The 13,167-nt window shown below is 50.7% G+C and overlaps 1 protein-coding gene across 1 annotated transcript; it reads left to right on the forward strand.

Moving 5' to 3' along the window:
* Positions 1-237: 237 nt before the first annotated feature.
* On the forward strand, positions 238-12,750 carry GATA5 (GATA binding protein 5). The gene is made up of 7 exons (XM_053992924.1): positions 238-354; positions 956-1,555; positions 3,670-3,836; positions 9,208-9,333; positions 10,227-10,314; positions 10,807-10,931; positions 11,920-12,750. Exons 2-7 carry the CDS (start codon positions 1,036-1,038, stop codon positions 12,073-12,075), a joined length of 1,182 nt encoding a protein of 393 aa, XP_053848899.1. The 5' UTR covers positions 238-354; positions 956-1,035; the 3' UTR covers positions 12,076-12,750.
* The last annotated feature ends 417 nt before the right edge of the window (positions 12,751-13,167 follow it).

Raw genomic sequence — 13,167 nt, forward strand, 5'->3', positions numbered from 1 at the left:
GCCCAATCCCGGCCGGGACCGGGGCTGCCCCGCCGGCCGTCACGTGGGCCGGCCCGCACCGGGGCCGCCGTAAAGAGCCAGAGCCAGAGCCGCCGCCGCCACTTCCCCGCCGGGCGCAGCCAGGGACGCACCCACGGGAGACGGGGAGGCGACAGGGGGGACAGCGGGGGAGGGCAGCCCCTCTCTTCCAGGGGGTCCTGCTGGTTTGGTTTTTTTTCTCCTGCCTCTCCCGTGAACTTCATTGTAATTTTTTTAAAATTATTATTTTTATTTTGCTGGGATTTCCCTGGATGGTCTGAGCACAGCTCCATGCCCCCACGGCCATGCCCGGCTTCGCTCCCGGCACGCTGCCATGTGAGTACCTGTGCGGGAGGAGCGGGCCGGGGCGGGATGCTCTTGCGGGGTTCGGGGGCTGCAACCCTCCGTCCGCACGGAGAGGCCTGCTCGAGGATTACTGCGCTTTTTTAAGAGGAAAACGGCAGCGCTGGTGGCTGGGGGACAATGGGGATGCTCCCGATCCTGGATCTCTGCCCAGATCCGTCGGGACCCCGCTCCCGCAGGGAACCCGAGGGGCCGCAGCCGGCCGCGTCCTCGCCAACAAGGCCCCGAGCTGCGCTCCAGGCCCTGGGTTTGGGAAAAAAAAAAAAAAAAAAGGACGGGAAGGGAAATACTATAGGGGGAAAAAAAAATTGTTAGAGTGTTTTTCCGGCCCGTTGGAGGTGCCCAGGCGGACGGCGGGGAGGGTGAAGGTGCCGAAGGGGTCGCTACCCGTCCCAAGGAGGTTAATCCTCGCCGGGCTCAGAGGAAAGTTTAAAGGAAAACAAAACAAAGAAAAAAAAATTATAATTTTCAGCCCCTGCTTGAGGCAAGGAATAGGCGTTTTCGGCGGGGGAAAGGCCGTCGGGTGCCCGGTGTGTGCGGGATCTCAGCCCGCTGCTCTCGGCTCTCCCTCCAGGTTCCTCTGAGTGAGCCCCTCGGCACCGCCGGGCCGCAGCCGGCCGGGCCCTGAGCAGCCGCAGCCGCCGAGGACGGAACATGTATCAGGGTCTGGCCCTCACCCCCAACCATGGCCAGTCGGCTTATTCCCACGACTCCAGCAACTTCCTCCACTCGTCGGCCGGCTCGCCCGTCTACGTGCCCACCACCCGGGTGCCCTCCGTCCTCCAGACGCTGCCCTACCTGCAAGGCTGCGAGCCGCACCAGAGCCACCTCGGCAACCCCCCGGGCTGGGGGCAGAGCGGCGGCGAGGCCGCGGCTTTCAACGCCGGCAGCCCCCACCCGCCCTCGGGCTTCTCGTACTCGCACAGCCCGCCGGGCAGCAGCCCCTCGGGCCGCGACGGCGCCTACCAGGGGCCCCTGCTGCTGGGCGGCGGGGGCCGGGAGCAGTACGGCAACGCCTTGGTGCGCTCCGTTAACGGGTCCTACTCCAGCCCCTACCCCGCCTACGTGACCCCCGAGATACCGCCTTCCTGGACGGCCGGACACTTTGAGAGCAGCGTGCTGCACAGCCTGCAGACGAGGCAGGCGGCCTTGCCCGGCCGCAGGTCCACTTTCGGTAGGTCGCCGCCGCCCTTCAGCGACGTCTCGGGGCGCCGGGTGGGAGCCATCCCCATCCCAATCCCATATCCCATCCCAATCCCATATCCCATATCCCATCCCAATCTCACATCCCATATCCCATCCCAATCCCATACCCCATCCCCTCTGTGTGTCGGTGGCCCGGCCCCGGGATGAGCTGTCCCGCTGGCGTCCCCGACGGGAGAGGAGAGGATGATTTTATCCAGGGATGGGGAGATGGTCCGGGAACGGGGTGTGTGCGGCTGACCCCGGACAGAGGTGGGATAAGGGAAGAGAATGCGTGTGTGACAAGAAGGGCAAAGACCACGTTTCAAAGCAGAGCAATTTCCCCGGAGGACAGAGAAGCAGAGGCCGTTCAACCCTTTCCCTCCCCACCCCACCACCACCCCCGCGGTATCTCCTTCCCACAATATCGACTTTGTGCCTGTGCTTCAATACTTACCCTTGTGTTTAAATTAGCGGGGCAGATTTATAGCTCCCTCCCTTTTAAGTAATTTATTGTGGTAAATTAGTTTATATTTGAACAGACTCTCGGTCTCCTCATTTGCCTTCGCCCAAACAGGTCCGCGGCTGCATTGCTCCGCGGCCTTTGGGGAGACACCGAAAGGCGCTCAGGCGTTGAACAATAAACTTCAATTCCTTTGCACCCACACCGAAGAGTCCCCTTAAACCAAGCTCTGAGCAAATAAAGTTTCGGGCTTGATTTAACAGGACTCTTCGTGCGCGGGGTTTATAACCCCGGGGGCACTCCATCAGCCTCCTCCGGCTGTGGTTTGCAAAGTCCTTTAAAAGCCACTTCAAGATCTCAGCCGCGTTATCATCTTTACTGCGGTGAACCGAATTATCTTATCTTCACCCCAAGAACAAAGTTAGAGCAGGGAAGCAGCCCCCTCCCCACCGAGCTCCCTCCTCCCCGGCTCGGCTTTTCCTGCCACGCCGGAGGTGCTTGGCAGCGGTTTCTTTCCAGGGTTTCTCTTTGTGAAAATCCTTTGCATTGTGCGGGAAAGGATCGTCCTGCTGAGGGAGGTGATGCCTCAGAAATCTTTTCTGCACTTTGAATTCGGTGCTTTAGGATCCAGGACAGCGGCTGCCGTCCTCTCTGCCGTTTATTTTTGCTCTTGGATAGTGTAAACTCTCTCAAGTAGCCTAAACTATTCTTTTTTTTTTTCCTTTTTTTTTTTTTAATTCGGTGGATTACTGCAATATTTTTTACATTTTCTCTTTTCATTTTATTTATATTTTCCATTTCCCCGCTTTTAAAATTTTGCTCTTTTTCCTTTTCCTTTCCTTTCCATTGCATCATTATTAATCCGATCGAAGATTAAAGGGAAAAAAAAAAAGAATTTAAAATTTTTTTTTCCTCTAAAGAAAAGAACAAGAAGTTCTTTTTAAAAGAGGGAGAAAAACGGTCGGAAGAAAAAGACCAGCTCTCGATTGAGAGGTGTCCTCATTTCGCTCCGGGCTGCCCGTTTGCCGCTGAGCCGTGCTCGGGGCAGGGATGGACCGCGAACGGTGCTCTGCGGCTCCTTCCTTGGTTTTTTAAATTTTTTCCCCGAAAATTTCTCTCTAGCAGGAATTGGGGCCCCGGGCGGCCGGTGATGCTCTCCTGGGGAGCCCGGGATGCCCGCGGGTGCCAGCCCGGCATCTCTCGGCGGGCAGCTCAGAGCCTTTCCCGGCCGGGCCGTGCCCCCGGCCAGAGGCTGGGTGTGTTTCGTGATGGAAATCAGGAAAATCGCCCCATTTTGCCCCATCTCCCATTTATTTTTGCAGCCCGGGATAACATCACGCTGTGCCGCTGATGACCCTGAGCCTCCCCGTCCCAGGGAAACCCGAACCGTATTCAGCCCTTTGGCGTCTTTTGGGGAAGGGATGGGGGAATAGGCAGTCTTTGAACAAAATATTAAAAGTTTAAGGTGTGGAGGAAATAAAGGGTTTGGGTCACACTTTTAGGGTGGAGGTAAACCCCCTCCGGACAGGGATGGCCCCTAGTATTGTGGCACAGAGGATTGGAGACCCTCTCCCGCTGGGTCCCCGGGGACATCGCCGTGCGCTGCGATGGCTCCTGACCCTCACGCCGCGGGTTTATTGCAGAGTACCTGGAGGAGTTCCCCGGGGACGGCCGGGAATGCGTGAACTGCGGAGCCATGTCCACCCCGCTCTGGAGGAAGGACGGCACCGGGCACTACCTGTGCAACGCCTGCGGGCTCTACCACAAAATGAACGGCATCAACCGGCCGCTCAAGCCGCAGAAGAGGCTGGTAAGAGAGGGAAACCCCGCCGGGATTCCCTGCTCCGCCCGGGCTTGGCTGGAGGGGCTGTGGGGCTGTCACGGTGGCTGTTGGGGTCTCTGTACTTGTGTTAGGCTCTGTTCGACCTCCCAGAGATTAAATGCCAGGACACCCGTGTTGCAGCACAGAACCGGCCGGGGTCAGGGGGAATGGGATGAAGCCAGAGGGGTTTCTGCCCTGGCACGAGTGGTGGGCAGTGGAGACAGGGCTGAAGGCACTGGAGAGGTCCCAGGGCAGCACCAGGGCCGAGCAAGAACAATCACTCTTGCCTGTGGTCGGGACCCTGCGGGCTTCCCCTAGCTCTGTTCCTGCAGTGGGTGTTTTGTTTTGTATTCTGTTATTATTATTATTTCCTAGTTCTCCATGCAGACAGACACAGTCTAGGCAGAGCAGTTGAACAAGAGGCAGGGCTGGTCCTGAGCTGGCCCAGTGGGTTTGTGGCTGCTCACAATGGGAGCAGGATGGGGCCCTGCTCCCTGCTGTCTTCACCCTCCTGCCTTAGGGGAAAACTTGGAGTTTGGCAGTTCCCAGTTTCCCTGCTGGTTAAACCATTAATTCCCTCTGTCAATGTAATGTTGGGCTTCCTCCAATTGGGATCCCATGGTGAGAGAGGAAAGGCACATCCTTTTTTATTATTTTGTGGAGTCGCTTTGGGATGTTTAAATTTGGTGGTAACAGTTTTGGTTTTAGAGCTTGTCATCAGACGCCGTCATTACAAACAGGATGTTTGTTGGAACTGTTCTGGGGAACAGCTGGGAGCTCCTTGGGCTTTCACTAGGGGTGTATTCCTGTTATTTTTTGGTATTGCAAAACAAATTATTAGCAATAACCCAAAAGCGACAAGTTCCTGTGTATGAAAATCAGTCAGGAATAAAGAAAAAGTTGAGATTGAGCAAGATGTTTCATTCTGATTCCAACCCTCGGAAATGTAGCTCTGGATTTGCAAAACTAAATGAGTAGCAGCTCCATGGAAAATACTCCTGTTTTGTTAATCTCATTAAAATCAAGGCATTTTTGTGTAACATTCAGCATTGGCCAACAGGATTTGCCTGTCTCTCCAAAATCCTTCTGTCTCCTTAAGTGTGGTGACATTAAATCTGAACCCCCGGTCGCTGCTGTGCCACAAATCAGAGTTACGCTGCTGATTTCTTCAGAGCAAACATGACCCGTGCATACAGAGAGGTGCAAAGCAGTTCAAATCCAACTCTGCATTTCGGACTGGCATCCAAATGTGTCACTGGATGAATTTCTAGGGGATTTTTGAGCAGCTTTTCCCTGGGGGAATTGGAGACATCTCGCTGCTATTCCGTATTTTATTTCAGCACATGGGAAGAGAGACAGCCATGCATTGCCTGCCTGAGCCTCATCTATAGCACCCATCAGGCATTTTTCAACAAACATTTCAACAAAGTTTTCTGATGGAAAACGCCTGTTTGAAGAATTAAGACCATTCCCCAGCGATGAGCAAATATAGTTGGGAATTACCAAAGTACTTCCAAACTTTTTTATTATTTTGGCCATAAATGGAACAATGATAAAGCTTAAATGAAAGATCTGATTCTTGTGCAGGGAAAGAGTTTTGCTAGGGTTGAAATACTTGAGGGGATTTTGGTTTATGGATTAGAAAAGGGGCTGCAATTCTGACTTTCCATTCTGACTTTGGAACGAAACATTTTGAAACCTTGGGTTTTCCCAAGGATGTGAAACATCTTGTTGCAACAAGTTCTGCCCTTTTGGAAGAAGAGGTGATGGGCAAGAGGGTGTCAGCTCTGGGAGCAGAGCAGTGAATGCAGTGACTCTATGGCTGTAGGAACAGTGAAATCTATTTTCACAGTGCAGTGAAATATAGACACAGGAAAAACTTGCTTTCATCCTTTACGTTACGACCTTTGTTCTGTATGTAGACACTGCTCTGGGAGTTATTCTGACTTCTGCTTTCACAAAGCAAAGTCCCTCAGAAGAGAGCACAACACGGCCCAGATAACACTGCAGGAATGATGTCCTGCAGCTCTGCCTGCTCCTGCATGGGAGGGGGAGAGCAGCAGTTATGTAGTTTCCACTTCATTTTTTGTTTCCTTTTCTTTTTGAGATAAGGGCAACATCCTCTACGCAGCAGGGACAGCCACTCTGCTCCAGCCTGTGTCTGGATTCAAAAGGCTATGGCTCTCAGCAGAAAGGGTTTGTGTTAGAGGAGGATGGAGGCAGCACTTTATTTTAGGCAGCACCTTTTCTAGCTAAAGTTTCTTGGTGTGTTTCACAAGATGATATCTTAGACCTAGTCTGAAAATCCAGATCACCTTTGAAACCAGGAGCAGCTGGTGAAGTTGAAGGCAGCTGCAATTCCCCCTGTTAGGAGAGGTTCTGCTCTGCACAGTGGAGCATGGTGGGCAGATGCAGCTCAGCAGCATCTGTCCTGTGCTCAGCAGCTCCCACACCACCCAGAGCTGAAGGACTAACCTGCAGCTGAATTCTTCCAGCTTGGCTCAGAGAATACTTCTTCCACCTCAGCCCAGGAGGAATTTTTCAGCCTGTCCTTTTTCACAGTTTGCAATGCGCAGGGGGTTTGGTGACACTTTAGGGGAAGCTGGGGATGGGATGTATCACAGCCCTGGGGCAGTCTAATAGGATCCTGGAGCCACCTCACGGTGTGTGCCTTGGTTTTCTTCTGCCCCTCAGTTCTTAATGCTCCCACATCCTCCAAGGTGCAGGCTTGCCCAGAGCCTTTGGTAACAAAGGCAAATCTCAGAGGATGCTGCTGCCTTTGCCTCTGAGCCTCCGAGTTCCCCATTTTCAGGAGTTGAGCCCAAATATCTCAACACACTTTGCTATAACTTCTTTTCTGTAAACCCACAGGTCCCCTCAAATCTGGTGGAAATGGGGGCATAGAAGCATTGATTAAATCTGAGGGTTCAGTGCCTTTTTTTTTTTTTTTTTCCCTGTGAAATACGGTAGTTTCTTTTCCACATTTGAAAAGGAGGTGAAGTAAAGTCCCTGACAGCTTGGTCTCCTCAGAAGGACCTTCCCTGGCTTTGAATTTTCTGTGCTCTCCAGGCAGCTCTCACACGCAGTCAATTCAATAGGCACCAACTCACCATTCCTTGAGCTTATCAGCAGCACTTGGCTGTCAAGCCAGGTCTGTGAAGAGTTTTTGTTTGAGTGTATGGTGCATTTGTATAAATAAACACTGAGCACAATGTTGAAGTCAACAACTTCCTAACAAGGTCAAAATGGTACAAAGGCAGTGGGGTGGAGGCAGGCAGAAATGCATTTTCTTTCAAGAGAATTGCTGGGAAACCAGCAATAATGTATTGTACCCCCGTCCTTCAGTGAGCAATGGTAGCCTTGACTCTCTCTTGCTAAGCTGGCAGGTTGTGGTGCAGGGGCAGGTTCTCATGGGGTTTCTGAGGTTTAAATTGTAATATTGGTGATGTAGGATGGTTTCTCCTCTCCCTGGCTGTGTGAGGAGGAGCCAGCCTGCAGAGTGACGTTCAGGATGCGCAGAAGGCACTTGTCACTGTCCCTGCAGGAAGGCCACAAGCAGGTTGTGACGCAGTGCTGGCAGGGTGGGCAGAGCTCTGGCGGGGCTGGCTTTGCCCTTGGGCCACCAGAACGACAGGTCCCATTGTCACCTCATCTGCAAGCTGCTGACAAAGCATTCTGTGAAACAGGGAGAGTGTGTCACTCCCTCACAGGGACCTGTGGTGGCCCACAAAATTTGAGACTTTCCAAAGAGCTTTGCACTGGTCTTTCCCTATCTGCAGGCGAGGACAGATTACAGCAGGTTGAGTGGCTCCAAATTCGCCTCTGTGCCCACAGCAGGAGCTGGACCTCAGAATCCTTGCATCCTTCAGGTGCTCAGCACCTCCCTCTGCTCCCATCTGAGCCGAGGTCCCTCCTGGTTGCAGGGAAGAGCAGCACAGTCCTGGCAGCTGAAAGGCTCTAAAGGGCACTGTGAAGCTGCCCCAGCATCTTGCTGTGACACCATGTCAGGGACAAAGATCGTTGTCTCATCCTCTCTGCCAGGCTTGTCAGCTCACGCTTTGGTGGGTTATTATTTTTGCCTGGTTATTTCTTGCAAGCTCAATAATTCCCAAAGTGGTGCCATTATTTGCAAATAGTTGCTGAGACCTCTTTGCTGAGCAACGAGTGAATCAAACATAGGGCATGTCACTTGTGCCTCTTGAAATTCGAAGCTGATCTTTATTTGACTGCTAACCTTGTAAAAACATTTTATTTTTAATCCTCCTCTTCCCACCTCATTTGTTATATTGCTCAGTCACGATATCAAGCAATAATGGAAAAATAAAAAAACAGGGAGTTCTTTATTGCCTCCATCACCTTTTGTCTGCCTTTGACAGACAAAAGGTGATGGCTGAGGAACATATTTAGACACCTGAATGCGTCTAAATATGAGAGAGAGAGAGAGATAGGAGAGAAGAGCCTGAGATATTACTTATTCCAGAGGTATCTTACACTTAGTGAGGTCTTTTATTAAAATAGTTTCAATACCTGATGTTAAAAGACTCTCAGATGAAATGCCTATTGAGCTGACAAGTCTGTATAAAGAGAGATGTGAATTTTCCAGCAGCTTGGAGGGAAGTTGTCAGAAATTAGTTTGCTGCTTCTGCCAGAATATTTTCCTTCTCCATTTGGAATTATTAATGTCTAAGAGCCAGCAATCACTGCACTCACAAAATATGTTGTTAATTAATGTCTGCAGGGTGTTTCTACAGCCTGTAAGAGAACAGATTATCTGTGAGACTTGAAGAATAATCTCCCTGGTCTCATCATGGACCAGTTCAGTTTGGTTCTGCTCACTTTAGCCAAGTGATTCCAGTTGTCATAACCCAGAGATTAATTGGGATGTTTCTAACTTTAGTAGTAGTTCTGAGTGCAGGAAAACAGAAGAGTTCACTTAAAACATAAGTTTTCTTTGTGCATTTAAAGCCCAGCTGGCATTTTCCATCTCTTTCTCTATCTGAGTGGATGTCCTGGAGGGAAGTTCTCCATGCTCTGAGTCCTGATCACTTCCAGCAGATTTGTTGGAAGTTTATGAAATGAGTTGCAAGGATATTTTCCAGGTTTATCAATCTCAAAAAAAAAAAAAACCAAAAAAAACCTCCAAACCAAAACAAATTTTAAAAACCCAAACCAAACAAACACTTGCAAATTAGAGTGATCTCATTTGAATGTAATTTCTTTGATCCGAATTTGGCTCTTGCACGTTCCGCATTTTCCGGGAATAGGGTGTACTTGGAGATTTCATTTTTATATGAAAGGAAACGTCCCAGTTCATCACTCCTGTGTGCACACTCACGTGTTTGTTTTGCTTGTTTTGAAGTCTTCATCGAGACGTGCTGGCCTTTGTTGCACTAACTGCCACACCACCAACACCACACTGTGGAGAAGGAACGCCGAGGGCGAGCCCGTCTGCAACGCCTGCGGCTTGTACATGAAGCTCCACGGGGTGAGGAGCACGTCCACACCGGGAGGGACCCTCTGGGATCTGGGGTCGCTGCCCAGCAGGTCTAGGAGATCAGCTCTGGAAGGACCAGTCTCTAGACTGGGCCCAGCAGAGCTGTACCATCTCCTTGAACAGTTTAAAGCTCAGTCTACTGGGGTTCTCCAGGGTGAGGCTGAGGGCATGCTGGAATGCTCTCAGCTTGCCCAGAGATGTGGATGCTCCATCCCTGGAAGTGTCCAAGGCCAGGCTGGATGAGCCTTGGAGCAGCCTGGGATAGTGGAAGGCATCCCTGCCTGTGGCAGAGGAGCTTTCAGATCCCTTCCAACCCAAACCACCCTAGGATTCCATGGAATGAAAGCTTAGCAGGCTCCAGTAGCTGGAGGCTGAAGCTCCCCAAGCCCAGGCTGAGATAAGGAGCATATTTCTTCTCTATGTCCTAGTTAAGAATGTGTGAAGGAGGCTGAGGAGCCCACATGGAGGCTGGCTGATAGCATTTACCCACGGAGCATGGGAGCTGTTGGTGACATGTCCACCAGCCCAAGAGGAGACTCCAACCCTCCATAAAGTCTGAAGCCTCTTTACCCCAGGCCCTCTGAGCCCTGTAGGCTCTCAGTCTGTCAGTGTAATTTAGTAGGGCCCCGTTGCAAAGGTCACTAATAAATCAGGAAAAGAAAAATAGGAAATAAAGGAAAAAACAAAATTTGTGGGAAAGCCTTAGCTGTTAGCCTTATATATCTTCCAGTCAAGGCCTGATGCAGAGAAAAATAGCTCTTAGTGAAGGACAAGGACTTTAGGTGCTTTGCATGAGCTGCAGCACAGAAATAGGAGAGCAACACGTGTGGGAAGGAGCTGAATAAAATACAATATTAATGATTTCAAACTTTATGAATGTCAAGGTACCACGACCTCTGGCCATGAAAAAGGAAAGCATCCAGACGAGGAAAAGGAAGCCTAAAAACATTACCAAAGGCAAAGCCTCAACAGGTACAGTGCTGTTGTGATCCATCCTGGGGTCTTGGAGCACAGTTCACAATGTTTCCTCTTCTGCAGGAAATTATGATAATTAGAAATTAATAAGAATTTTTCCTTGGTGATTGCTTTAGATCTGAGGCCTGTATTTCTGCATAGACCTTGTGTGATAGGAAGATGCTCGGTGGGAAACCTCAGTGCTGTCACATCCTTGTGAGGTTCCTCTGGGCTGTGGGCACCTGGCTCCAGTGCACCAGTGCTCATGTTTGAGCAGATTTGGGCTGAATTGAGTAATGGGAACAAAATACTGCCAGATTGTGAAAGGATTCCTCCTCCTCCATCAGCATCTTCACAGCCTAATACGAAGTGTTTTCTGACACAGATGTGTTAGAAAGAAAACAGTAGAGTCATGCTGTGAGATGTCATGGTCGCTGTTAAAATATAAATTTCTTTAAGAGCAGATTTGCACCTACGCTGCTTCACTGAACTCTACCAATTGTCTTCCAGGATCCACGACTTCTGCCACTAACTCCCCTTCTTCCATTACCAACTCAGACAGCACGGTCACTTTAAAGTCAGAGCCCAGCACAACCTCACAGTACCCCGGACAAACCATCGTGTCGGTGTCCCAGGTAAGGGACAGGGCCAGAGCCATCTCCTGCTGGGCTGGGTGATCCACACACCTCCATGGCCGCTGTCCTGGGGGGGCCTTGGTGAGGTGAAGCAATTAATTCACTGCACTGTGGCCACCAGCCTGGTGGACTCCCTCAGGCTGAGGAAAGCAGGGAGCATGAGCCAAGATGCTGTGGATGAGAAAGGTCTCCAGCCTGTTGGCTTCCCATGGGATCTTTCATCCTGCAGTGGAGAACTGGGGTGTCCAAGCTCTGCTGTGGCTTCAGTGCTGAGCTGAGGTTAATTCCCACCTCCTGCCATGAAAGCACAACGCTGCTGAGTTGATGAGATCAGCCCAGGGTGGAATCCTCTGTAGCTCCCAAGAAAAGGCACCCTGGGCATGTGTTATCTGCACCTTACAGCCCTGAGGTGCTCAGTGACCACAGAGCCATGATGCTGTCAGAGGCCTCACTTCTGTCCCAAGCTTTTCTTAGGGGCTGGTTGCTATTTCACCTTCATATAGGAAAAAAAAGCTCTAAATCCGCCCACACATCAAAATTTTGTGGCCCAACGCTGTCTATATGCTGAGACTAAGCTCTCCCTGAGCTGGACATGTGTGTATGGAGAGGAAGCTCAGCCCCAGCACCCAAGGGCCTGGTGCAGCACTGGTTACACCACATAGGGTGGTTTTTTTTTGTTTGTTTGAAACCAAGAAATCTGGTTTGTGCTGTGCTCTGAAAAAATATACACACACCCAAAGAGCTCCAAACTGGACATATTTAATCAATGAATAAATGCAGATGGGCCCTGGGATGCCTCCTCTTTGTGTGGTCATTTTGCTTGCAGGGACCATCCTGCCCGGCTCTGGACTGCTCTGAAGGGAGCTTTAGCATCAGGGATAACGCACCCTGTTCCCAATGCACCCTAGTCCTGCCTCTGCCCTGTGACAACGGGCCAGTGGCTAATGGCAGGCTGGCTAACACCCCTCTGCTTCCCTCCCCGGGGCAGGCACAGAGCCAGTCGGACGAGGCGCTGGCCGGCGGCCACGGCGAGTTCAAGTTCGAACCCGAGGATTACAGCTTCTCCCCCAGCAGCATGGCCCCGCAGCCCGGGCTGAGCGTGCCCCTCCGGCAGGACTCCTGGTGTGCCCTGGCGCTCGCCTAGGAACCGCCAGCCCCCGGCAGAGAGCCTCGGGACCAACGCTTTCGGCTGTGTGATGGGCAGGAGGACAAGCTGCCCCAGCGCCGGGGACTGCGGCGCGTCCAGCACAGCCACGGGACAGGTTTCTCCTGGAGGATGCCCATGGAAAACGCCAGCTGGATGGGGCTGGGATGACCCCACTGTGGCACCAGGACCCCAAAAACTCATCCTTCCCCAGAGTGACCCAGGGCTGCCTCCCCAAGGCCGGAACCCCGGGGCTGCCTCTGTTTTCCTGGGGAAAGCCTTCCTCCTCTGAGATGAAACCAGCAAATAAATGCATCCCAGAATCTGTTTATTCGCAGTGATTTCTCCCTCCTATGACTCCACCGTGTGCAATTTATTCCACTTTCCAATAAAAGACTGTAATAACGTGGCACCAAATAACTTAATTTTATTAAAATGTAAGCTACGTGGCCTGCCTTATGTTTTCTTGGCCACAACAGGAAGAAAAGAGAGAGAGAAAAAAAAGAATGGTTGTTTTAAACATTTACTGTTTTATATTAAAAACAATCATCTCTATAGAGTGTTAGCTTCTGAAGCGTTTCGCGTATCAACACTGAGCTGATGAGTCATACATGAAATAAACACGCTGCTCTTCCCTTTCCAGCTCCAAACAAAGAGAGTTTTATTATTATTTTAGGCAAATGACATGACAAAAATGGTCAAAACCTCCCAATAATAAAAGAGTACTAAAATGCTGGGTTTTTCTTTTGTATTTCCTGATTGGTTTTGATGTTGCCAAGTGTGAGCATTAGAAAATCAGAAGTTACTCATCCAAAACTTAAAAAAAAGGCATGAGGGACTGAAAAATAAGGGGTGTGTTGGAGGTGTAATGGTTTGAATCCAGTTTTGGGGATGTTTTGAGTGGAAGATTTCCAGCTTTCAGCCGTGCAGAGCAAATTGCTTTTTAATTATTTTAATGAAGGCCAGGTAAAAAACAATTTCTTGGAGCTGAGCTGTAGCAAAAAATCTTCAGTGATGCAAAACCCGCACCACACTTCCAAAAGCTGTCAGTAGCATGTTTCTGCAGCATCTCAGAAGTGGGAAATGGGGGTC

This window comes from Vidua macroura, chromosome 17 (genome assembly GCF_024509145.1).
Source record: "Vidua macroura isolate BioBank_ID:100142 chromosome 17, ASM2450914v1, whole genome shotgun sequence".
Classification (NCBI taxonomy): Eukaryota; Metazoa; Chordata; class Aves; order Passeriformes; family Viduidae; genus Vidua; species Vidua macroura.

Excerpts from the sequence above, each read along its gene's own strand:
- GATA5 (XM_053992924.1), top strand. The coding sequence starts at position 1,036 with ATGTATCAGGGTCTGGCCCTCACCCCCAACCATGGCCAGTCGGCTTAT. Across the intron at positions 10,315-10,806 it reads CAAAGGCAAAGCCTCAACAG|GATCCACGACTTCTGCCACT; the intron begins GTACAGTGCTGT and ends ATTGTCTTCCAG. Across the intron at positions 10,932-11,919 it reads CCATCGTGTCGGTGTCCCAG|GCACAGAGCCAGTCGGACGA; the intron begins GTAAGGGACAGG and ends TCCCCGGGGCAG.